The sequence below is a fragment of the Equus caballus genome, chromosome 7 (genome assembly GCF_041296265.1).
Source record: "Equus caballus isolate H_3958 breed thoroughbred chromosome 7, TB-T2T, whole genome shotgun sequence".
Lineage (NCBI taxonomy): Eukaryota > Metazoa > Chordata > Mammalia > Perissodactyla > Equidae > Equus > Equus caballus.
The window spans coordinates 90,060,004-90,086,853 of NC_091690.1; the positions used below are offsets into that span (position 1 = coordinate 90,060,004).

Consider the following 26,850-nt stretch of genomic DNA (forward strand, 5'->3'; position numbering starts at 1 on the left):
GGGCAGGCAGGGAGCTCCTGACCGCGGGTTTTGAGGTTGCCGCTTTTCCGTAATAAGGCTGGAGGTGCTGCTCGGAGCTTGTCCCCGTGCGTACTGTAAGTAACAACAATTGCTCGTTGTTAGATTTGAAGATGTTTGTTGCCCATCTCTGCTCTGGAACCAGTGGCTGTGTCTATAATTACTTTCGCTTTTATGATGATCGAGTTTAGAAAAGCCAGTCAAAGCAGGTAAAATTCCAGCCAAGTTATAAAGTACTCATTCAGGAAGCTTCTGTGCAGTGCCGAAGTGTATCCAGTCTCTTTCAGTTGCTTTTCTTCACTTCCTTCAGTTTCCATTACCATCACCTGGCCCGAGCTCCTTGCACCTGGGCTGTTCCAGTAGCCGAGAGGCTGGGCTCCCTGCTTCCACTCCTGACCCCACCATCCCCCCATTCTTCCCACAGTTGGCCAGAGGGGTCTTTTGAGAACTGAGATCATGTTGCTCCCTGGTTAAACCTTCCTGCGGCACGTAGAATAAAATCGACACATACCCCATCACGGCTTGGGGGGGGTGGGTTTCCCGTGTCACCTGGCCTCCTGACATCGTCCTCTTCGAGGGGAGGCATGGGGACTCCTTTCTGTTCTCTGAGAAGCAATTTCAGGCTCCTTGCCACCTCTGAGCCTTTGTCTTGGCTGTTCCCTTGCCCAGAATTTTCTTACCTGGCTCTTCACATGATGCTTCCTTCTCATTTTATCCTCAGAGAAGCTCCCCTGAGCCCCCAACCATTGAGGTGTCCCTTCATCACCACCTCATGTCACTCTCTTTCCTTCCCTCATAACACATCACAGACACCGAAATGGTCTTGTTTATAAACGAATTAACTTGTTTATCATCCATCTCACCCAACTTGTGGGGAAGTTTCCTGACTTCAGGGACACTTCTGCTTTTCTGCGGAATTCCTGGCACCTAGCACAGTATCTGGTCCAAAGGCAGGGTCCGATTATTATTTGTTGAATGAATGACCAAACGTACCAGCAAATACTTCAGCAGGGTCCTTGGAAAAGGATCACCTGTACTTGGGGTTGTCAGGAGGCTTTCTTCTCACCTCACCTGAGCCAGCAATGCATCCTCCTTCCCCAGTCTGTTAGGATCCTATGCCAGTTGGTTGTATTGATTGTCATCTTTCTCACATTGCATTTATTGCATCCCCTTTAAGCTCTGAGTCTTGTGGATGGGCTTTGTAGCTGCTGAAGAACCCAACTCAGTTGCCTTACACAGCAGGTATGACTCCACTCCACAAAAAACATGGAAGCCAGTGTGTTAATGACAATGAATATGATATCCTTTTCGCCAGACTTTCTCCCTTATCAAACATATTCTAGGATGTGCTTTGTGACGTCTCTGCTAAAATTGACCATGGTAGGTCCACAGGGAATTTGGCCTCATCCTGCACTGTTAGTGGTGGGTTACTTCCTCGGCCTTGATCCCAACTTCTCTCTTATGCCCTCTTATGCTGGGTCTTGGGGCATCTTAGGTGCCAGTAGCATTTTGATGAGGTGGCTGGAGATAAAATTAACCAGCTCCTTTTCCTGTCTTAATTGTGAATCTGCATCCTGGGGTTACCTGAGCTCTGCAGCCATAGCTCTGTGGCTGAGGGAGTCAGCCACAGACTAGTGCCACTTTTATTTGGTGCCAGCTGTATGCCAACCTGGCTATTATTTCCTAACTTCTTGGCTAGTTCCTCAGAGGAAAGCTAGTGCATTTGCCTCCCCCTGAGGGCACCTGGAGTGTAGGCACTTGACCTTTTGTGGCTGCACCCTCTCCAGGTTCAGTGGGGGGAGTCTCCCTTCCATCCTGTCATATCTGGTTGGAAGAGGAGAAGCCCATGACTCTCAGAATTGCCCAGAAACTCTTATTCCCTCCCTCTACACAGATAGGAAGCGAGGTAGGTATTCATTCTAGCTTCAGTATCATTTATGTTCATGAATATTCACAAGGACCCAAAATAAATAAGTATTTTTGAGAAGGCTATATCTAGATACTAACATTTTCCCAGTTAACATTTGTTTATTTGAATAATTTATTGCAAACCTTTCTCCTCCTCCAACTCTAGGATTATGCATATCAAAAACTGCGTTTAGGTAAATAAATTCAACTGAAGACAATCATTGACATTCAACATGTAATTGAGAAGATGTAACTGCCCCTTTCCGTCCCCCTCAGCACCCTATGGAGTAAGCAGGCACGTTCACCGGCTTCCTCTCCCAGGCCCAGGGGTGAAGCAAACGAGGTTGAGTAAGCTGCCCAGGGCTTCAGTCTTCAAAGCCTGTTGAAATTCCTGACTCCATCCAACAGTCTTCCTTAGAACCAAGTTATTCCCAAGAGCCCAAGAATTCAAGTGGGACAGAATGTTATTTAAAATGAATTGTGAACATTCTCGGAGCCACGTCAAACTATCCTGATAAGCCAAGAGATTAGATTTGAAATTCTCCAGAAAATATATTTGTAAGAGTTAAGTCAGTATTGCCCAAGCTTAGTGATTCTTATACCACATTCATATTTTTGCCATATTTGTATATCACTTGGATTGCTTATTTATTTACTAGCTTCCTTCAAGTTGGCTACTTAATTTGAAGAAATTTATTTAGAGAGGAAACCATATATTCCAACTATAAATGCAAAAGTGGTATCATTGGGCTTAGTAGAAAGCAATCATAAAAATAAATACATAGCTATTAAGATGTTCATGTGTGTGCAGTGTAAAATCTTACAAAGCATACCACCAGTGGTTCGTGTGCCACACCTTGTGGAACACAGATTAATAAAGGAAATGTAACTCATCTTGACCAGAGAAAAAGGAAGACAGCCCAGGGAAAGGAATCGGAACTATCAAAGCTCACAGAATGGCCAGAAAGTTTGAGGCTAACACTTAATGCTGAGTTTGCCACCTCGTAGTGTGGTGAAAATTTGTTTCAGTGACACATCTGCTTTTGTCACCCAGGTTTGCTCTGGGACAAATGTTGGCAGTTGTTTCTTTTCCCAGCGTCCGATTTTGTAGGTCTTTTGGAGCTTCAAGCCCTCCTTGGTCATGGGCACTGTTGGGTAATACACACTCTCATCTGTCAATTCCACGGACCATATTGGCTTTGAGAGGTGCTGTGGGAAGGTGCCTGTTGAGGTTGAGCCAGCTCCAAGGATGAAAATAAATCTGGATCCCTGATGGACTCATGTAGTGAGACGCTCCTAAAACCAGGGTAGGTGCTACATTGCATAGAGATAATGTGATACATGGTTACAGAGCTTGAGAAGCTGAAGAGCAAATTTGGAACTTAATCACTTGGATTTAATCCAGCAATAGGAACTGTTCTAGGTAGCTCAAGCAGGAAGGGATTTAATACAGGGAATTGGTAACGTATAAAATTGCTGGAAGGACAGAAGTTTGGAGAGTGCACTTGGACTCTTGGTTTCAAGGCCAAACCACCAGAGCTGAGATCTAGAGGGCCTGCTATGTTAGAGCTGTTATACTACCCTGCTGCCCCCACCCCCCACCACGTCTCTGACTCCCATGAAGCTGATGACCAGATGCTGAAACCTGAAGTCTGGCTTCCACAATCACTCCCATCTGTTGGAATTTGCTGGCCAGCCCCCTCTGCCTCAATCCTGCCCTCCAGATCTCATGCAGGTGCGATTTATTGGCTAAACTTAAGTCACACCTAGAGCCTCAGCTGCAAGGGAGTACAGGCTATGCTTCCAGGCTCCGCAATATGGAGGAGGAGGAGAACATAGGAGGGGGAAGAAATGGATGCTGTGTGCCGACAGACAACATAACCACGGGGAGATAAAGCAGATAACTAACCACAGTAAGAGTGCAAATTCCAGCTACATGGTAACAAGCAGTGAGTTCCAGCAAAGCCACAGGAAGGAGAGAACAGTATTGGCTTGATCTGGCCCTTGCGGAATTCTGGTCAGGGTGTGTCGGGGGATGTGATAGAGAGGTCCTTGGTCAGGGAAAGTCAGAGATGGAGCAGTGCAATACTACAATCTATCTCCTGGCATGAAGGCCTAAAAACCTCCAATCTCCTTTTTCTTGACCTCTTACTAGGTTTCATGCATTATACTGAAAACATTTTATATGCGGTATCTCAGTTCTTCCTCGGAATGTTATTTCTCCTCATTTTAGCCTTAGCCTAAGTGACCCCCCAAAGTCACACAGCTATTAGGCAGCTGAACCACGATGCTAAAGTCAGGTTAGCCCGACATTAAGGCCAGCATGCCCAGTCACTAAGCCACACTGCCTCTCCGTGGAGGGCAGGGAGGGTGGAGTTGAGACTGGGGCCAGGTTATGATGAGCTGGAATGCTAGGCTGAGGATTCTGAACTTGATCTGAAGTGATGAGAGAGGTCACTGGAGGTTTGAGAGCAGGAGAGTGACATGATGGAGGTGTGCAGGTGGATCCAGCAGGAGACGGGGGGCTTGATTGGCGTGAGGAAGGGCCAGAGGCAGAGAGCAGCTAGGAGACAGAGGAGTGGGTGAGATTTTGTTCCTTCAGGCTCCCGGCCCTGACCCCCCACCAGCGTCTTCAATGGTTTTTCAAAGAGGATGAACTCTTTCCCTAGCAGTTCCTGAATCCCAGGTGATTTCCACCTTTCAGTTCGGGCAGGGAAGCAGATTCCTTCTGAAAAGCATTTTTCCTTCATTCGCTGATGGTTTTGATATTAGACTGTGGCCAACGGTCAACGTTCCCACACAAATCATTCTCTTTCTTTTTTGTACAACTTTTTAGTGCAGTGACAATGACATTGATGATTTATCTTCTGCCTGAGCTGCTCCAGTCATGATAGTCATTTGGAGCGGGCCACCCTCTGTGGACATGGACGGTGAGACGTGATGGTTCGGGTTACAAGGAGCTAGTTCTAGGACAGTGGATGAATTTTTGAATGAGAAATACCTGGTTTGAATCCCTAGTCTGCTTCTTTGTGTTTGGAACGTACTGGACTTGGGCAGCATACGCAGCTTCCCTGAGCACAGTCTCCTGCTCTACAGGGTACGGGTCACGATGCTGACCTCACCAGCTTGTCGGAAGGACTCACCAGAGTCATGTGTGTGAAGCATTCATCATGGCAGGCCTGCATATGGTAGGAGTTCTGGAAATATCTGTTACCTTCCCTTTTCAGCTCTTGGGAGCTGTGGGCAGTGGTTCCCACCGGCTAGTGTCAACCTGGTCCTAATCATTTAGCTCTAGGGCTTTTCTCTCCTAGTGGCCCTGGTCTGATCCCCTCCGTCTGGTCCCTGGGAGAGGCCTCAGGGTAGACAGACATATTCCAGAGCCACACAGGAGAAGGGCCAGTGAGCCAACCCTGGATCCTGGTTGCCTCCCAGTGAATAAAAGCCCTCACCAAACGCCAGTGGATGGTGTTTGAGTTCCTCCAGCAGATGCGGCGCACCCACTGGGTCCATTGAAGATGTCTCGTCTTTTCCGTCGCAGATGAAGTGCACTCCATTCTCTGTCAAGCGAAACCCTCTGATGTGAGCTCCTTGACAACTCCTACTTCTCTGCCAGTGCAGAGAGCTTTTATAATTCTCCAAGCATCTGGCCCGTCTTATCCAGATGACATTTGGAATTTTAATCTTCTGGTTATGGGTTTTCATAAATCTGGTTTGAAATCGTCATTGCCAATCTCCTCTGCTGTGGGAAAATGGCTTTAAAAAGATGTGGGGAGAGGATGATCTGTGCATGTGTGAGGATGACTAGAAAGTACACGGGCATTGTTGGAAGGAAGGCTGTGCATGGGGAGCTCGTGCTTGTTTCTGGCTGTGGACCAAGCACTGCTTCAGTGTAACTGTACTTTGGCAGCCCGAGTGGGGCTTTGGGGTCCAGAACTCGCACGGTGCCAAGCATTGTGTTGGCTGCTTTACGTGGGTCATCTCATAGCTCCCTTCACGTGGTACCCATTGTACAGATAGAGGAAACTGAGGTTCAGACATGTTAAGTAATTTGCCTGATGTTACCAAGTGATTGGTGGCGCGGGTATTTAAGGCTTGGTTTAACTGACTTCAAAGCCTGTAGCTTTTCCAATACACTTGACTGCCCCCTATTGATTTTTGGAGGCAAAAATCCCCACATCCAGAGATCTGAGATACTGGGACTGCCCTGGCTGGTGTTCGCTGAACCCCTACAGCACTCATCTCCTCCGGGGGTTAAGGAAAAGCACAGACTGGGCCCCGAAAGACTTTGCCAAGGTCTCGGGAGTGGGGTCTTGATCTAGAGGGCCATGGGATGATATTGAAGGTTTTTGCAGGCGATTGGCATGGATCGACTTCAGCAGTTATGGAAGGTCCACTCTGTGGCAGATGTGCAGTCCTTGTCCTTTTCTGATTGGTTGATTGGAAGCATTCTTATGCCCATGTGAACTCTCAGAGACCCTACTGTTATACCTTCGAGGGCCCTAGGCCCCCAGATGGGAACTACTAGTAGAGATCTTTTTTTCATTTCTCCCCAAAGCCCCAGTGCATGGTTGTGTATCTAGTTGTAGGTCCTTCTAGTTCTTCTCTGTAGGCGCGGCCACAGCATGGCTACTGACAGATGGGTGGTATGGTCCCATGACCAGGAAATGATCCTGGGTGGCTGAAGTGGTGAGAATGCCAAACTTTAACCACTAGGCCATCAGCGCTGGCTCAAGATCATTTTTATAGGATTTAGAAAGGTGAGGAAGAAGAAAGAGGGCCTCCTGGGTTACAGCTCTTCAGTGAATCAATTCTGTAAATGCTCATAGTGTTGCGACCCTTCACTGAAACTTTGCTAAGAAGCAATGAGCCCAGGCGAGTAAAGCCAACCTCCCGGTGGGTCTCAGCATTGGGAGGCAGGGTGTGGTTTGGAATCAGCTGCCCTGTGCAACAAACCTGGTATCTCCCAAGACTGGTCAGCTTGGGTGGTGGGCTGTAGCTGCCAGGACATATGCTGTACTAGCATTGGGGAGAGGGGACACTGGGGCATCTCCTGGAGCTCCAGAAGGTCTGTTGCCTGCCTCTGCCACGACAGTCCAGCATTTGCTGCTTTCCTGGCAGAGCATCTGCAAACTGTTCAGGGCATAGAGCCCCATACACATCTGTACCACCAGCAAGAAGAGAGCCGAGCTGTGAGTGCCGTTCAGAACCCTTCCTTGTCTCATTCCATTTATATTGGTGAGGGCACCAGAGCCCTCAGAGGCTCTACTTTGTGTGGGCTCCAGTGACTTTCAGCAGTCCGGAGGAGCCTGGAACGCACTCCTTTTCAGGGAAGTAATTTTCTTTCTTTTTTTTGGCTGAGGAAGATTAGCCCTGAGCTAACATCTGTGCCAATCTTTCTCCACTTTATATGTGGGTTGCCGGCACAGCACGGCTGATGAGTGGTGTAGGTCCACACCTGGGATCTGAACCTGAGAACCTCGGCTGCTGAAGCAGAGCACGCCACACACTGTGCCACAGGGCTGGCCCCTTAGGGGAGTAATTTGATGGAGAAATTAAGTGCCTCACCCCTGGGTTTCAGCCCAGGGCCTCAAACTTGGACAGAAGAGTGTTATCTTGGCTGTTTCTCAGAGGCCAAGGGAGCCCCTCATCTTTTACCAAATTTACAGACTTTGATCAATGCAAGTGTGACATTAGTGATGGTTTTACAGTGCCCCACCCCAAGCACCCTCTCCATTGCCCCTGCTGCACCTCTGGCCTCCCCACGGCTACACCAAAGTTCCCTCCTGGCAGGAAGTGTGCTGTCCTCGCTGGCAGGGCTGTACAGAGAGTGTCACTGGCCCACTTCTGACAAGCCTGGGTTTTGGTGGGTCCTTTGACCATTCCAGCACTTGGGGGTGGCCCATCAGCCTCACAAAGGGAAATAGAGGACCCCATTTGACACCCCTTCCTAGGCACATGTGTAGGGTTAGATGTTCTCAGGTCTGCAGGGTTTAAGGACCAAGGAAAATTTCCATTCTCCCCATCATCTCAAATGTAAGTGAATTTTTCCCGTTTCTGGGTTAGATACCCTGAGACCTGCTCAGTAAATCCCTCTCCTGACCAAATTGTTTTACTTGGAAATTCTAGGCCCTGAACTGATCTTAAACCAGGTTATCCTGAGGTGTAAGCTTAGTGCGATTCTAGCTTGGTAGCTTGGAGATTCCTTGTCTTGTGAGAGAGAAGGAAGGAAAATAGATGTGTGTGTGTGTGTGTGTGCATATAGAGGCATTTATGTGTACTTGTGTGCATGTGTATATGTGCATGTGTGTGTGTATGGGGCGTGTATGTGTGTGCATGTGTATATGTGTATGTGCATGGGTATATAGGTGCATTTGTGTGTGTGTAGGTACATGTGTATGTGTGTATAGGCGCTTTGTGTATAGGTGCATTTCTGTGTTTGTTTGCATACATTATAGGTGCATGTGTATGCATGCACATATAGGTGCATTTGTGTGTGTGGTTGCATTCATATATAGGTGCATTTCTGTGTATGCGTGCGTTTGTGTGTGTGTACTTTGGAACCTTTTTGTGCTTTCATTGCACTGTGATTAAAACATGAGGGTGTGGTTAGCAGACCTGAACACCTGGGATCCCAGCCCGCTCTCTAGCCTTGGGCAATTTATTTAAGCACCCAGCTTCAGAGAATTTCCCCGTCCTGGACAAAGCAGAGGCCAAATGAACATTAGGGTCTTACCTCAGGACCCAAATGTGTCCTTTAATTAGTGTCTGATAAGTTTCTTCAGGGGGTTATTCGAACGGAGAATTTCAGAAGCACAAAAGAGAACTTTATTTTTTTAGGGAGGTTTTGTTTTTTAACCCCTGAAGTAACCTTATGGTTTATTTTTCTTGTCTGATTGCAATCTCCCAAGTTGTTGACAGTTCGCCTTTGAAATGAGTCAGCTTTGATCAGGGATGTGGGAGCCAGACAGGTCATTTGTACTGTCTGTGACAGTCCAACCAGTTTGGCAACAGCAGGGTGCCGTCCTGGTGTGGGGAGTGGAAGACGGTGGACCCAGGGTCAGCCTGTGATCAGGCAGCCTGCTCCCTGGCTCCCCAGTGGACTGGCTCCTTTTCCTCCCGCACCCTTTGGGTCTCCCATAGTGCAGCTCCCTTTGCAGCCTTGGGCTGTGGCTCGTGCTGCCACCCTCCGGCTCCTCTTCCTTTGCTGTGTCTCCTCTAGGCCCAACGTTCCCCTGGTTGTTAAGTGATAAACAGTTTGTCTTCACTGCCTCCCCCTTTCCTTTCCCTCTTGCCTCTTTAAGGCTTCCTTCTCCCCAGGCAGAGTGCTGCCACGGCTGTTTGGCATCTGCGTCCTCCCAGCGGAGGAAGGCCGTTTGAAGCTCCATTGGTGGAAGTGTGATGTCCGGCTCATGGACGTCCGTAGCCCTGTGTCCCCTGAACGGGGCTGACCACATCCAGGACCACTTTAGGGAGATGTGGCTGAGCTGGAATATGCCCTCCAGGCATGGTGACAAGGAGGGCAGCCTCTGGAGTGAGTCTGCCTGAGGCCGAAGGCCGACACTGTCGCTTAACTAACTCTGTGACCTTGGGCAATTTACGTCACCTGTGAGCTTCGAATTCTTCAAAATGTAAAACGAGCAGAATAACAGTCCTGAATTGTTGTTGATTATTGAGGATTCAGTTAGAAGTGCTTACAAAGCACACAGTATGGTGTGTGGCACGGCACTAGTTCAATTTAGCAGAAGGAGGAGCTTTCTAAGGTAGGCTTAGGGCCGTCTTCACCCCCCGGAGTTTAAACTTGGTGTGGGGCTTGAATAAGGTGTTCGTGCATCGAGGAGGAGTGAGACTAGGCAGGAGGGCTTCCAGGCCCAAGATGGTCAGATTCGGGGTTCCGGTAGACCCTGTGCTGCTTGTTTTTCAGGAAAGGTCACCTGCCACGCTCCCTACATATACAGCGGCTTTTACTGTGTGGTTGCTGAGGCCTCCCCCTGACCACCTGTGGTCTGTGGATGGGCCTCTTGACATATCCTTTAAATGAGACCGTGTTGATGCTCTTAATTTTGGCCTGGATGCATGCTTAATTCAAGATACTTGAGGCAATCAGGCCACGTTGTGCTGGCATGGGCACTAGAGTCCGATGTCAGTGCTTATTGGTCCTGGGGAATGGGGACAAGACGGAGTCAGCGGGGGTGGGCAGCTTGCAGGACTTCTGCTCTCTCACACTAAGAAGCCCACTAGGAAAGCCTGCATTGCACAAATTCGGAATATGTCTTTACTTGCGAGAAGCCATCCGCGTAACTGGAGAACGCCGACACAGGTGAGCAGCCCCAGCCTCTGTTTGTTATAAACAAATCATTTTGACCACAGAGAAAGGCTTGCTTTCTACTCCTCTCCAGGTTTGTCATGTCCTTGTGCAAAGACCGCTGTGTGTTCCAGGCTGGGGTTTATTTTCACCAGCGATACAGATGTTTCTGCTCTTGTGTAAGATTTCATTAAAGCTCAGCCAGCAGTTTACTATGGCAGGAGACTGCCAAGGTTAATATTTCTGTAATACATTCCCTTCTGTTCGTTCTTGGCACCAAAAAACTCCCAGGTGGGCACAGTGTGCTGGTGCCATGTATCAGAACCATACAGCGGAGTTGCCAGTGCCTCTGTTTAACTCAGACGGAGCTTCTGATTGCACAGAGTCTATCAGCTTGGCCTTGGGAGCCAAGCCGGGGGGCGTTTCTTCTGGCGAGTGTCAGCTCACCCTTTAGTGTCTCTCTCTAGCTGCAGAGGCTGCCATAGCTACTCAGTTTGGGATGGGCAGAGGACAAGAGAGCATTTGGCAGTGTGAAATGCTACATCCTTCCAAGTTACCTGCTGAAATGGTGGGAGCCTAGCTTCATGATGAGGACAGACGTGGGTTCAAATCCTGTGTGGCTTAGGTGAGTCTCTTCCTCCTCCAGAGTGTCAGTTGGGTAGGAACCCCTGTCTCATAAGATGGTGTGAGGATTAATTGAGATGCTGTGCATAATCGATTGAGAGAAAGCAGAGGGTCCTGGCACAGGAAAGTGCTTGTTAGAGGGAACTGTCGGATGACTGCTCGGGAGCTCACCAGTGGTGGAGGGTAACCTACAGGCCAAGGGAGCCCCTTGCTCTTCTCCCTGGTGTTGCGATAAACTGTATCTCAGAACCGGTTCTCCTACCTGCCAGCACGGGAACCAAGTTAAAAAGAACAGCAGCCTGACTTGTTTGACCTGTGTTTCCTCTGCCTCACCCCATCTGTGGCTTGTGGAATTGGGAAATGGTCAAACACACCTGGGCCTTGTCTAGGAACATAGGCGAGAGTAAAGAGAGGAGCTTGAAGGCAGGGGAGTAAGATGCTACAATGGGATCTGTGGCCAGTGTGCTTACTGACTGTGAGCACTGACTTTCTGAGTTCAGATCAGCTCATTGGGTCCGAGCGGGATGAGCCAGACCTCGTGCTGTTTGTTGTGCGTGTTTTCTTCATGTCTCTGCTGATTTGTAGGGTCACCCGGTTGAAAGTATATAATGTTCATGCTAGCTTTATAAGACTCCACTGAAGAAGGGAATATAGAAAAATTACTTATTTTCAATTATGGTTTCACCAAACCTGGGTCTGGTTACCTAGGATTCTTTTCATCAGCACTCTGCAAACTATGCCTCTCACGCCACAGTACAGCGACATTTGTGATTCCTAATCTTGAGTCTTGCAAGATATCCAAGTGCTTTGTGAATCATCAACAAAAGGCAGTCTTGTTTATTCCATGTGAAATGCAAGGTAGATTTTATTCCAATCTTGAGATGTCACCTATCTGTGGTCAAATCTGTGAATGGTGTTGGGAGAGGAGTGTTCTGTTAATCAGAATATTGTGATAACCTGGACATTCTATTCCCTGGATACACTGGATGACAAATGGCATAGTGGATAATGTGTTCCCTGCTGGTTTCATTGTGATCCATCAGGTCCATCCATTTTTCCTTCTGTCCTTCCTTCAGTCCTTCCTTTCTTCTTTCTTTTGTTCCTTCCTTCCTTCCTTCCTTCCTTCTATCCATCCATCCATCCATCTAAGAAACACTGATTGGCACTTGGAGTTAGCACTAAACTTGCAAGGGAATCTGAAGATGCAGATCACAGATTCTGCCCTCAGAGCCCTTAAATGTGAAATAGGAGTCACGACACCTAAGTACCTGCATGAAAAGTCCAAGGAAAATTTGGGGGGACAGAGTGGTATTTGAATCAACTGCTCTTTGAGAAGTATACAAGATCCCGGTTTGTGAAGACTGCATTCCCACTACAGGAGTAAAGGCGCAGAGTCTAGAAAGAGGTGGTTCTCTCTGAGGAATCACCAGGAGTTGCATTGGGCTAAAGTGAAGGGCAGGAATGGGAAATCGGGGTCACCTGCTTTGGGAGCAGTTCTTAAAAGTCAAGGATTTGGGACTTGATTCTGTAGACACTAGAGAAGCCTTTCAAGGCAGATCTGGCCAAGGGAAGACTTTCTGGCCCTTGCTTGAACCTAGACGCATGCTAATACATTCTGAGAGGTCTTCCACTTTTTATTTTTATTTTATTTTGTGAGGCAGATTGGCCCTGAGCTAACATCTGTTGCTAATCATCCTCTTTTTGCTTGAGGAAGATTGTCACTGAGCTAACATCTGTGCCAATTTTCCTCTATTTTATATGGGATGACACCACAGTGTGGCTTAACAGGTGGTGCTAGGTCCACGCCCAGGGTCTGAACCTGCGAACCCCGGGCCGCTGAAGCCGAGCGTGTGAACTTCACCACCACGCCACTGGGCTGGCCCTGGTCTTCCACTTTTTAAAGATTAGGTGTCATTTGAGAGGTGGGGCAGTCTCATTGACAGTGGTGGCTGATTCAGCAGCAGCAGGCGTATGTAGCACCACCTGCATTTCCTCCTTTCATGGCTTCTTTCTTTTCAGACTTCTCCTTGCTTTTCAGTTTTTCTCACTTTTATTGACAGTTTTCCCGCTGTCCGCAGATGTTCCTGTAAGACCTGCTCTCCAGCCTCACCTCTCAGCCCTCTAGGAATTTGGGAGTTTGGTGGAGAGGGTTCAGCTTTTATGACCTCTTCTATCTTTGGAATCTGTCCCTTGGCTATAAATAAGGCCGTTGCTTAGTGCCAGTATTGACGGTATTTGCAGCTGTCCTCTGGGAGATGGACTCAGACGAATAACCCATTTTCAAGAGGACGTGGCCATTAGGTGACAGCTATTTATGGTTCCTATTGACCAGGGCCAAACCTGAACTGTCAGTGACATTAAAATTTCATGTGCCATGAAGCCACCTCTCCTTATCAGGCTGTCTCTTTCCATTTGTTTGAAATATCTAACCATGTTGATCTAGGTTCTTCAAGAAGAGAAGCGACAAAATCTTGAGGGACTCCTGTGTTCTGGCTGCTGGGATTTTCCCTAGGGTACCTTTCATGCCCCAGCATCCCTCTAAACCAGGGCATTCACATTTCCATTTCACAGAAGAGAACGCTGAGGGTCAAAAGGCTGAATGGCTTGCCCAGAGTCACCAGGTCAGTTGGTAAGTGACAGAGCCAGAATTCAAACTGACTTCTGCCTGGAATCAAAGCCTGGGTAATTTCCATGAAACCATGCGTGTCTGATTTCTGAACTTGGAATGTCACTACAGAGGGTTTTATTTATTTATTTTGTCCCGTGATAGTTCAGGCACTCAGAGTTAAGTAGTTGATTGAACATGCGATTTTTAAAAGCTTGTTCATGCTGAATTTGCCTTAGTAGCCACAGTGTTCCGTCTTTATAGAGTTTCTTTCCCATACTCTTATATGAAAATAAACAAAGCCCTAAAATGTCAGGCAAGATCCCTTCTGGCTTTATCATGTAATGTATTCTGTGGATGGCTGAATTTTCCAGTGAACTTCTCATTGCAAAGTATTCCTGTCCTGAATTCTGTTTCTCCATCAAAGGGATGTTCTATGGTACGTGATAACTGTTTCTTAGTGGCCTTGACGTTGAAGTTCTGTGTAGGAAGTTATCCTACACCACTAACCTCCGCTGTCATCAGATCCCTTTCATCTCAAGGACCTGCATTTCTTCACCTTAAACTGTGGAGCATGGTTGGGCCTGGAGCCAGGGGATGAACGTCTTGATCTCTACATTAATGTTGATTCTTAGAATGAAGAAGCTGCAGTGGGTACGAACCTGGTCTTTGAAAGCAGAAGACGTGGGTCAGATGTCAGCCTTGCTTCTTGTTAATGGCTGGGCCTCAGGCAAGTAGCGTCTCTGAGTCTCAGTTCTCTTATCTTTAAAATGAAGATTCGAAGATTCGTTTCTGGAGAACAGATTTGAACATTCTCATACCGTTTTTGTATGCTACCGAATGTGAATACTTTGATAGATTAGAAACTTTCCTTTGTAGGACAAACTCAGTAACCATGCTGCCTCACTCACTGTAAAAGAGACATTTTTCTAAATAATTTTCTAAATAATTAAGAAGCAACTTGAGTGTTGATGAAATGCTCCTCCTTCCTCCTTTCAGAGATAATTATCCATATATCTATATGTCGAGCATGATCTGATCGTTCTCAGCCCTGCCTGGGCATCAGAATCTTCTAGAAAACTTTGAAAAGAAAGGCAGATGTTTGGGTAATTCAAACCTACTGAATCATACTCTTTGAGGGTAGGGCATGGGCATCTGTGTTTTTAAAAGGCGACTCTAGCGCAACTAGAACTCAGACTGCTCACGCAACCAGCCTATCGGGTAAGAGTGATGTGTGGATTGTGGACAAAACCCACTGAGTTTTCTTCTTGCCATGGGATGAAGGCTCTGGCAGTCTGTGGCCTTTCTGCTCATTCACTGACAGACCCACGGTCACAATAATTTGCAAAGACAGTCTCAACTGAGAATTAGGATACCCCCCCTCCAAAACTCACCAAGGCTCCAAGCCTGAATTCTGGTCAGCTAAAACTCCAGCCAAATTAGCAGCCTTCTTTGAAACTTCATTTGCTGGTGGACAGCTTAGGGGGAGAGTAAAAGCAGTCAGCCTTCCTCCACCCCGGGGGGCTACGCAGAGGAGAAAGATGCTTACTCGGAGGGTGGCTTCCTAAGCTGGTTTCCCGCTCTGTTGAAAGCCGTGTCTTTCTTTCATGGGGCACTTCAGCAGCCCCTTCGTGGGACCCCAGATGAACCCCAGTGTGCACTCTCTCCAAGGAGACATTCAAATCCCTTGCCCAGCAATGGAGGCTGCAGGGGAATCCCAGCCTGTAACGGTCTTCACCACTTGGTGACTCCACCACTGAAACCATCAGCTGTGCCTTCTCTCTCTCCCTCTAGAGTCTCAGGGCAGGAGTCAGATCTCAGACCACAGCATCCCTAATGGTAGGAATATTCATCTTAGTCTCCCAGTGACCCCACCAAAGCACTAGTCCCCCAGGTTTGAGTGGGTGGGTAGAGGATGTGCTCACAGCACAGTGTTTTCCAATGGTGCCCTCCCTTCAAAAATCCTCTCTACACTTTCATCTCTTTTTGTATCCTCCATCTGATGGAGCAGGAAGTCTTGCAACTGGCTCTGTGATATTCCTTTGAAATCCTACATTTTGCACATTTGTCCTGTGCCGGCTTTGGTGCCTCTGTTTAAGCCCAGACTTAGAAGCAGCCCACTCTGTCAGGCTGAGTTACTTGCATGGTGGCCAACGGCTTGGGCTGTCAGGTCAAGCAGGCTTAGTTCTGAGACCTTAAGCAAGTGTTTTAGCCTCTCTGAACTTCAGATTCCCCGGGAGTAAAATGGGACTAGTCTTGGAAACTGACTCTAAGATTGTGAGGATTAAACGTGACAAGTGCATATGAAGGGCTTAGTGCCTGACACCTAGAGGTGCTCCGTGGCACCCATTGTCCATTTCAGTTCAGCTAAAACTCCAGCCATTTTAGTAGTCTTCTTTGAAACTTCATTTGCTGGTGGACAGCCAGCTGGAGGGGGCTGTGTCACTGTCATCGCTGGCTGCTCCAGAGAGATGCACTCCTCTGGCACAGCCATTTCCTTGACTAGAAGCCGCCAGGGGAAGGTCTCATCGAGAACCGCTCACAAAAGCAGGGTCACCAGAGCTAACTGGATGAAGTAAGTTATCAGGCAGTGGAGAATGCGGTTAGATTTGCATCTGCGAAGCAGACGGCCAGGACAAGAGGATTAAATTAGTTTTATTATGTTTGGGGGAATTAATTTGTCACTTTTTTTTTCTTTTGTTTTTAAAAAAAGAGAGAGATGTGATTTTGTTACCTCTGGCAAAAGTGATTTGTAGAAAGAGTTTATCCTTCTAATGGAAAACAAGGGGAGTGGTAGGACCTTGAAAAACCCTTGTCTTCTAATTGTCTATTATTAGTCGCTACAATTATGGAGAACGTGACCAGGAGAACAGAAATGCTGCCACCTGTTGCTGGTAAAAGCTGGCTTATATTTCCAATCATATGGAGGATTTGTTTTTTTCCCCTTAAAAATCTTCAGTCCATGGGCCATTGGTATTGAATTCATTTTGGAGACATTTTTACTCTGTGCAGTTCTTAGGATCTGGCGTTTTCTAACTTACATCATTAATTACAGTGTCTCACTTCACTTTTGATCTGGTTAACTCGAGGGAACTTCAGGCATTTTGATTCCTTCTTTGACAGGTGAGGAAGAATCAAATGCAGAAGCTTTGAGAACAAATGGGATCTTTTCAGGTAGGGCTCAGGTTGTTGACTGGGACGTTCCCAACACTTATTCTTTGGGCACAAATAGTTCTTTCATGGCCCTTTTGAAAGGATCAAAGCAAGACCTGGAGTTTTGAATGGCTTCTTTTTTGTTAAATCCTTTTATCCCTAACAGTTACTAATGAGCATTCTAGGAAATTCACTCCTGCCCGAAGAGCTTCTTGTACCTAGTAACTAGGGTATAAACTTTATGCCTATACCCATGTATGTTGCGTGCGTGTGAGTGTGTGTGTGCAAGTGAATGATGTTTCTGAAATTTTGTGATTTTCAAATCTAACTTCAGCCAAGGCATTCTGCCCTTGGAATGGCTATATCCATATGCTATCCATGGGTGTTTAAGAGTTCGGTTTTCAAACCTAGCTGCACACGATAGTCATTTGTGGAGCTCTTTAAAAAATTTTTTTAACAAAGTTTTTATTTTAGAATGGATTTAAATTTACAGAAAAGTTGTGAAGACAGTACAGAGGGTTCCCATATACCCTGCACCCAGTTTCCCCTATTGTTAACTTATATTACTGTGGTACATTTGTCGCAATTAATGAACCAATATTAAAACGTCATCATGAACTAGAGTCCATACGTCATTCAGATTTTCTTGGTTTTTTATCTGACGTCCTTTATCTGTTCCAGGATCCCATCTAGAACACCATATTACATTTAGTCATTCTGTCTCTTTAGATTCCTCTTGGCTGTGACAGTTTCTCAAGCTTTCATTGTTTTTGATGACCTTGACAGTTTTGAGGAGTACTGATCAGGTATTTTGTAGAATGTACCCCCTCCCCCGAATTGAGATTTGCCTGATGCTTTTCTCATAATTAAACTGGGGTTGTGGGTTTTGGAGAGGAAGATCACAGAAGTAAAGTGCCATTTTCATCACTTCATATCAGGGCTCCATGCTCTCAACACGACTTATCAATGTTGATGTTGACCCTGACCATCTGGATGAGGTACTGTCAGGTTTCTCCTCTGTAAAGTTAATCCCCACCCCCTTCCATACTGTTCTCTGTGCAGCCCACACTCAAGGAGTAGCAATTCATGTTCCACTTCCTTGAGAAGAGAATATCTACATAAATTACTTGGAATTCTTTTTGCATGGGAGATTTTTCTATTGTCCCCATTTATTTATTTATTCAGTCATTTATTTGTGTCAGTATGGACTCATGGATATTTGTTTCATACTTTGGGTTTTATCCAATGCTTCTGTCTTGCCCAAATTGTTCCAGCTTTGGCCATTGGGAGCTCTTCCAGTTAGTTCCTGTGTCCCTTTGACGTACCCCGTCAATGTGCCTTGGTGCAGGGCCACATCCATACTTTCTGGCACTATAATATGCTCCAGGCCCATCTTGAATATTTCTTGTCCCAGTCCAAGAATCAGCATTTCTTCAAGGAGCCCTGCTTCCTTATATTGGTGAATGGTATTAGAAACCAAGATAAAGGCACTGGGTGTGTTTGTTGCTACTGGGGTGTCATTGTTTTTAGACCTTTTCAGTTGACAGAACAAGGAAATAAATGTGTGTATACTAACCCCTGTCTATACACATGTCTATAAATGTTATATCTGGATTAGGCTAAATGTTAGTTTACACTGATACGCTATATAGATTAGTATATTGTTTATACTGATTAACTATACTATCATTTGGTTTATAAACTTAGCTTACAATTTATATGTAGTTTTCAACTCTAATCAGTTACCACGTGGATCATTCTAGCATTCTGCCATTGCTCATCTGTAACCTCCCACGCCAACAGTTAGAAACCCCTGTGAAACTTATTAAACACACTTGTGCCTTGGCTCCATGCCCAGGTGGAGTTAGATGCCCACCTGGGACCTGGGACTCTGTATTTTAATAAGCTCCAGACAGGTCGCATTCTCTCATTATAGTTTCTCTCTATGCCATGTCCTCATCTTCGTAGCATTTGCCACAATTGCCCTCTGACATCTTTTTATAATATCTTTATTTGATATCCTTATTTGATTAGTATGTGTCACTCCCTCAAGACGATAAGCTCCATGTCCATTTTGCTCATCATTCTATCCCCCGTAAGGGTGCATAGCAGGCACTCAATAAATATTTGTTGAATGGATTAATGAAATTATATACAGCAATAACAAGGAGGAGGAAAAATTAAATACGATTTCTTGAACCCTCCCTACAGGCCAAATGCCTCTCTAGATGCTTTCAAAATATGGTCCAGTTCACAGCTTTGAGTCAGGTCTGGCTGACATCAGAATCCACACCCTTTGTGTTATAGAGTTCCTACTGGAGGAAGCCCCTTGTTTCCTGCTTTGCGTGTTGCTGGAGCCCCCGCTGGCCTGGATGCAGCTGTGTGGGTGGCCCAGGAGGAGGCCAGAAGGGGAGAATGGCAGCACCTACTTAGAGTCTCACCAAGGCCCCGTTAGGAAATTGACTCCAATTTGGTTTGGGGACGGGGGTGTTTTTTTTTTTCCTGCCTTTTCATGCTCACAATGAAGGTGACATTGATTTACAATTCAGTGGGTCGGAGCAGGGAAGAGAGGCTTCTCTGGGTGGAAAAGATCAATTAAATGATTATCCCAGCTGCCACACGCTAATGCCTTTCTTACTGAATTTCAGAATCAGGAAGCAGAAGGCCACCGCATTTAGCCTTTTACAGGAAATCTAATTGCCAGCTTTGCGATGCCAAGTTTTATTAGATTGGGAAGAGTCGATCTGAGCGGCTGGCAGTTTTAGGCACTGCAGAAAGCTTCCCACTGACCACCTGGGATCCTGAATGACCTCTCCCTCTGCCTTTGGGGGTGCTTTTGCTGAAATTTTATGACTGTAGCACTTCAGTGCTTTAGATCTCTCTGGGATTTGTATATGGGTCCTAAGGGGCAGGGATTTAAAAGCTTGGCAAGCAGTTAAAAAATATTTATTGGATTCCTACTAAGTGCTCGGAACCGGCTCGTGCCTGGGGATTCTCGCTGGGAGCAGAACCACGGATTTCTGTTGGTTAGAGTTCTGTACCTGGAATGCTCTCCCTCTAGATCAGTGGCTCCCGAATAGTAGCGTGCATGAGTCCCCTGGAGAGCTGCTCAAACCCAGAGTGCCGGGCCCACCCTCAGTGTCTGATTCAGCAGCTCCGGGGTGGGGCCTGGGAATCTGCATTTCTAACTCGTTCCCAGGTGATGCTGAGGCTGCTGGTTTGGGAGAACCACTGCCCTGAGTCTTTGCATGGTTGTCCCCTTCTTATCATTAGGTCTCCATTTCACTGTCATCTTCTCAGAGTGGCCACTCTTGATTTCCCTACCATAGTCTCCCTCCACCCCTCACCATTCATTCTCTGTTGCATTCTCTTCATAGCATTTATCATTCTCTGATACTAGCTTAGCTTGCTCCTGAGTTTATTGCCATTTTGCCTCTCTCTCCCACCCTTCATCCTCAGTAGAATAGAGCCGCATGAGGGCACTTTCTAATTCGTGTTGACTCCTCTGAGCCAAGAAGAGTACCTGCCACAGAGTACGTGCTGGATAAATACTGGAGTGATGAAATAATTACCAGCATAGTGAGGGTTATGAAGGAGAGGCCTAGGATGCGTGGGAGGGTGACAGGTTGACCTCAGGTGGGGCAGACACATTGCACTGCGTCCTACACCAGCAGTTTCTGGGCGTGGCCTTAATGCCTGTTTCAGACCCGGCCCAGCAGCGTTTTGCCTGCAGGGTTACAGGCTGTGGGATCTGTTTGAAGATCACAGGAGGCACTCTGGATTTGTTTAATCTTTCCACTGCCTTTCCATGGTCCTGTCCGCACTGAAAAAAGGCAATCTCAAGAGCAGAACAGAATTTTGTGGGGCAGGCTGCCCTTGCTCAGACTGGCTCTGTAAGCTGTCAGGTCCCAGTCGCTGAGCTTGGCAGGAAGCGGAGCCTGAAACAGGCTGCTTCTAATGACCTTCCTCCTGATGTCTGCACTCACCCGCTTCCGGAAATCCGGAATCCTCGGCCCTCTGCGTGCTCAACTGGCCTTTTCAGAGCCTCTGCAAAGCGGAATGAAGGCTCGCTCTCTGCCTTTGCAGGAGTGGGATTTCAGGGTGGAAACGTACAGATTTCCCCTTCCTCAGCCTTTTAGAGAAACAGAAGGGCGGACGCTGTTGTTCCTGCCTTTGACAGAGAGAATGTCGGGCAAGCGACGAGGCACGTGTGGGCACCACACAACTAACAGCGCAGACAGAGGTTGTCAAAACCCCACTACAGAAGATGAAAGCTCGTGGTGTTTCTGCTCCTGTGCAGCCTCAGCAAAACCACTCGGTTCCAGTGAAGTTTGTGCAGCCGCTCGGCCGAGGGCTTCCTTGCCCAGCCTTCACCAAGCGTGGGCCGGGGAGCCTTCCCCCAGGCTCCTTTTCTTGGGGCCGCCAAAGGAACCGTGATTTATTTCCCTCAAGTGTGTCATGCAAATATCAGCGCGGAGAGTCATATTATTTTGGAGGGCGAAGAGGATCTGGTGGGGGAGCTGGAGGTGGAAGAATTGCAGCCGCCTGGAGTCAGGGCTGAGGGCCAGAGGGCCGCCCCGCGGGTTGGGGTAACATAAGCTGCCGCTATTCAGGAGGTGGCCCGTGTAAGAAAATCTGACCACAGCGGGAGCGTGACTTCAGCTAAAATTAACCTTCGAGGCTTTGCGTGCCTCCACAGTGCTTTGAACTGGACACCCCGGGAGGGCCGGCCGCCGACCGCCGGACCGCGGCCGTGGGCCCAGCCATGCCTATAAGCATCAACTTGTGGGTTCCCGCCCGTGGCCAAAGCCGGGATTCCTGCGACCATTATAAAGTGGTAAGCGACCTGGAGAGACGCTGGCCGGGTCTCTGGGGAGAAATGATGCCATTTGTCTGAATTGGGCTTGTGTTTAGAGAGGGTTCCAGTTGATTTTCTGTGCTGGGTGAGACCACGAGGGCTCTGAGCATGTCTTTCATCTGTGGGAATGCTTCCCTGAGCTAACTGACCCCCTCATTGTTGCTTTTTGGTTCCTGTGTCCTCACGGGGTGAGGACCCAGTGGTGTATTTTTAGAGCAGGTAGAGAGGATCTGTCTGGAAGTTGTTGATGGCCTGAAAAAATTACAGTCATGTAAACCAAAGGCAACAATCAGGAGGGTCGTGGTGCCAACAGGTGTGGTGGAGCCCATCTGTTTTCTCAATTGTGGCTGCAGCAGGTGCACCTGGGGAGAGCAGCGGACCTCTGCTAAGGGTTTGAGGAGCTGCATGGGAGTGCGCAAGAGCTTCACTACAGAAAGGATGTGGGTGGGAGCGGTGATTCCCATCCTGTGAGGCCCAGGAAGGCACCACTGACCTCCCCCACCGCTGGCCGGGGCGGCCTGCACGGGACCTTCAAGCTGGAAGACAGCTGCCTCTGCGGCCTCCGCTTACTGTGGGGAATCTGGCAGGGAGTTTGCAACACAGAGTGCAACGGCGAGATGCTCCTGTTGTCCTTTGTGCCTCCTTAGCCTTCAGTGGTTCCTGTAACCCTGGGGCGGAGGGCAGCGCTGATGCTGGGGCAGAGTGGTCACTTGGATGTGGTTTGCTTAGCCTGCAAAAAACGATGTAGTTTGTCCTCCTCCCAAAACTTCTCCCTGCCCCTCCCCATAACCCAACTTCCTGGGCAACGTGAGCCTCGCGAGGCTTAGTGGGGCTTCCTTTCCAGGGAAGCGTGTGATTCTCTTATTTGCTTAATGATTACTGTGTGCGACTCACCTTGGAATGATCCACTGTAAAATGTTTAAGCCCCTAAACCAGTTGCTGAGGTGAGTGGCTCTTCTCTGTTGCCCTTGTCTGCAAGGATATGAATGGCGTTGGGATGAATGAGGTAGGAAAAAGCTCCCAGGAAGGTAGCTTTTGATGCAGGTTTGAGGCCGTTTCCCACGTGAGCCGCTCTCCTGAGCCCTCTGAATGTTTCACGTCCTCCCGTGTTCCTCCATCCTCCGGGCGCCTTGTCTCATTAAAGGCGGGGGTGCTGCCAGGATATTGGACACTGATGTCTTTTCCTTTAGATGTTAACACCACCCCGGCTAAGCACGATTAATGGGGATGTCTTTGGGTTATTATTATTTTTTAGCTCCGGGATCCAGGCTTACTGCCCTGTGGAAGGGATTTCTTTTGAGGTAGGATGTTAAAAATACACATTTCAGTAGGAGGAAGCTATGGTATGTGATTCTGAGCTCCGATGAACACATCTCACACGCTGTGCGGGGATTTCCATCTCCTGCTGAGCCTGGATGGATAGACACAGAGTTCAAATTCCTGTTGTCCCAGCAAGAGAAGACTTCCTCCGATTTCATCCTAGATGTCCTCCCTGTCATGTCGTGGCCATCCGATGGGCTGGCCTGGCCTGGTTTTTGTAACTGCTGTGTGACACCTAGATGGCGGACTGAGGTTGCAGTGGTGGATGGAGGGCTGCAGTTCTGTTGCTAATCTGTGTGCCCTTGAGCTCTCCCTTTTCTCATCTGTGAAATGGGGAGAATGCAGCTGCCTCCCCTCTCCCCAGGATTGTGACAAGGCTCCGATCAGATCGTGTCTATGAAAGAGCTTCATAAGTTGTGCGCAGTGCACATGGGAGGCAGAGGCTGCGCAGTACGACTTTGTTCTTCTTGAGATGACTCAACCGGACCTTTCTTCCAGGACTTTGTAGAATAAATAGTATCTTTATATAGATCGTTCTTTTGTGCTCTGGGCCAGGTTGTCCCCCGGGGAGGGGAGACGCCCCTCCTTTCCTGGGTGCCAGCTTGGTATCTGGTAGTCTTCCTAGTAAAAGCCTATTATAATAATACAAACTCAAAAAACCCGAGATGCCCCGGGCCTGAGAGCTCTGACGTCTGGGTTGGAGAGGGGCCCGGGCACAACGGCCACTTCCACTGAGGCACCATCTGTTGGCTGTGGAGTTGCTGAGAAGGAATGAGGCTCCTAAATGGGGAAGGAGCAGCACAGCGTTTCCTAGTGCCGTGCCAGCCTTTGCTGGGAACTGCCTGCCCTCCAGAGATTTTTAAAGCCTTTGCCACACAACTTTCCCACAAGTGGCACAGCAGGGTCTTTGCCAGGCCCTCTGTACTCTGCCCAGCGGGCTGTAGCTCTCTGGCCATTTATGAGGCTATCAGACCTCAGGTCCCCCTGGGCCCAAGGACTTTGAGCACCTGGACCTTCCTTAATGAGCATTGTTACCCTTCCTTGAGTACCTATGTGCGCATGCTCACAAGTGCTTCACATTTTTTCTCATTAATCCTTAATATGAGTTTATGCACTAGGTACTACTAATATCTCCATTTTGTAGATGAAGAAACTGAGCTTGCGGAGTTTGGGTGACTTGCTTGGATCTGTATACCTTAAGAGGTGAAGCCTGGCTTTAATCCCAGACCTGACTTCACACTTGTAACCACTACACAACCTTTTCTCCTTGTCACTAACATACAGTTCAGGGAAGTCGTGGAACTTAGCCCTTATGTACCACCCCTAAACCTGCTTGAAAGTGGCAGAGAACAAGGAGACGTATGATGCGGGGTCGGTGAGCCGAGGAGTCGAAAGAAAGATTTCTTAGACTCTCAAGATCTGGCAGTAGTGCTCTTTTATTTAGAGAATAGTGTGGAATAGCATGGGGAGAGGACCCATGGGCAGTCAGAGCTTCTGCTGCCCCCGCTGGCATGGGGACAGGGCCCATGGGCAGGCAGAGCAGCTGCTGCTGCCCCCACTGGCATGGGGACAGGACCCATGGGCAGGCAGAGCTGGTGCGTGGGGACAGGACCCACGGGCGGTCAGAGCTCCTGCTGCTGCCGCTTCTGCTGCCCCCGCTGGCATGGGGACAGGACCCATGGGCAGGCAGAGCTGGTGCTGCTGCTTCTGCATGGGGACAGGACCCATGGGCAGTCAGAGCTCCTGCTGCTGCCCTGAGTTGAGGGTTAGGGCTAATTTTATAAGGCATGGGTACGTGACTTATTTTTACTGGAAAAAAAGAAAAGATGATGTAAAAAGTCATTAAATGATTTCAGTGCAGATGGGGTCTGGTTATTGTGCGATTATATAACTTTAGATACGAATCTGGCCATATAGATTGGCATGCAGGTGAGGATGCCCCAGGCTTCTCTCCCTGGGGCAGTCCTAATTCATACCATAAAAAAAGTCCACTGGGTCATATAGTTTGGCATGTAGGCCAGGTCACCTTGGGCTTCTCTAGCTGGGGCAGCCTTAATCCACGTCAACGTGCTCCTCCACTTACCTTCCAGGGCCCCTGAGCTATTTCACCTCCCTCCGTCTCCAGGTGAACCCAGAGCAGTACCCCAGCACCTCGCACTTGCCCTGCCTGCAGTCCTAGCCCCTGGTGCAGGAAAGGACCGCCACGCCCCCACTCTTGGGGTTCTCTCTGGATCTGCCTCTCCCGGATCCATCAGGCTGCTGGTAATCTTCTCCAGAGAGCTGACCCAGGGGAGATACTTAAACTGCTATCCACTCCTCAGGTTTCCTGGGTGAGCAGCTTCGTCGGATAGTCACCAAGAGCATGCAGTTTGTTTTGGGTGTTGTGAATTTTAATAAGCAATGCATGGCTTACATACATTCACCTGCAGTGATATGAATGGCCCTAAAAACTCCAAACCAAAACCAAAAATCCTTTTACCATTAAAAAAAAGCCATCTCAAACTTGCCAGAGTGATCGCATTTCCTCCCGTCAGTCTCCGGGCTTTAAGCTTTGATGACTGCATTGGAAATGTCAGCGTTAATTGGGCACAGTGACTCACCTGGCCATCCCTGCCAGAGCTGCGTACCTGGGACCTGGCAAGCCCTGATGGAATGGAAGGAGGGCCAGGTGAGTTTTGGTCACCTGGGTCCAAAGGCAGGGACTGGCCCACTGCCAGTTGGGACACCTCAGTGGGTGCTGGAGTTGGAGTGGGGGCATGGAGACACCGGTCAGCTTGAGGACCATAAACGTTTGGGAGACAAATGCCAAAACCCAGGAGGCTTGTGCAGGGAGGAGGCAGCCAAGAGGGCCCCCAGCCAGCATTCCTTGAGCAAGTGCCGTATGACAAGTACCCTGCTAGGTGCTGCAAAAGGGATGCAGCCAGCTCACCGTCTACCCACTTGGCCCTGTGGATAAACCTCTCTGAACCGGGAGTAACCCAGCTGCGGCTCCTTCTCACTCTCCTGTCCCTTCACCCACTGGGAAGCACTCGGACTTGGCACCTCTTGGCATTCCTAAGGGGAGTTCCACTTGCCCTAGAAAGCACCAGTAAGAATATAGACTTTATTGAGGATTTCAAAGTGGAGAGTTCAGACCCTGTACAACTTCAGTAAATGCCCTGTGATTTGTCTGTAGGACTTCTCCCCCCCTCCCACCCACACAGTCTCCCTGCTTCTCAGTTTTCAGCTCCAGACCGCATCTCTTTCTCTCCCTGAATTCTCTCTTTCTCATGCAGAGCATTTCCGCTAAGTCTCCACTCCCCTAAATTTGCATACTCATTCTTCGTTACAGAGAAACCTGGGTGGGTCGGGGTGGCGGATAAGTAGTAATTTTTTTTCCTGTTGCACCTGTGTGCACCCAGTAGCGTTTAACAAGTGGCTGTCCAAGGAAAAAAGCCTGTTAGGTAGCTCGCGCTTGTAGATTTCCCTGTTAAATCATCCTCCTGAGGCCGATTTCCATCTACCGAGGAGACGTCTCTGAACACAGCTGGAAGGAGTTGTGCAGAAGGACACCATTCTATGCTATTTCCCTCGTGTGGGTCTAGTAGATGAAATAACCTCAGGAGCATAACCAATAGTAAAATGTACTAAAATAATTAGGAAGTGCTGAGTTTTGAGTATTTATTACCACTTTTAAAATTTTTAACTTTAAGTTTATGTAATTCAATTTTTAAAAAATATACTTGTATTTATACACAGTTCTAGAAAGCCCAAAGGATTCTGTAATGACATAAAGCAGGTCAGTGTTAGCCTTGCAACAGCAAGATGGATTATAAAGGGTTGCGAGGATGTTCTTGGGGCTGGTAGAAATGTTTACCATGATTGTAAAGATGGTTTCATGGGTGTATATAGGTCAGAACTCATCAAGTTGTACGTTTTAAGTATATGCAGGTCATTATATGCAGATTAAATCTCAAAATTGGAAAAGGAATTTTAAATTAATTTTAAATATTTTATTCCTTAGAATATTCAGTTTTCTAAGTTCGGCTTTATCATACAAAAGAGCTACAGTTTTGTTTGGTT

At 47.9% G+C, this 26,850-nt stretch overlaps 1 protein-coding gene across 15 annotated transcripts in view; it reads left to right on the forward strand.

Annotated features, from left to right (window-relative positions):
- NAV2 (neuron navigator 2) overlaps positions 1 to 26,850 on the forward strand; it is a 706,422-nt gene that overhangs the window by 403,208 nt on the left and 276,364 nt on the right. The window contains exon 1 of one of the 15 annotated variants that reach the window (XM_070274946.1): positions 20,326 to 21,447. The exons of 13 other annotated variants lie outside the window; for them this stretch is intronic. In XM_070274946.1, coding sequence (XP_070131047.1) covers positions 21,376 to 21,447 — 72 coding nt within the window. In that variant the 5' untranslated portion in view covers positions 20,326 to 21,375. Of the gene's footprint in view, positions 1 to 20,325; positions 21,448 to 26,850 lie in introns of those variants that run through there. One more of the 15 variants, XM_023646540.2, reaches the window with a different exon arrangement.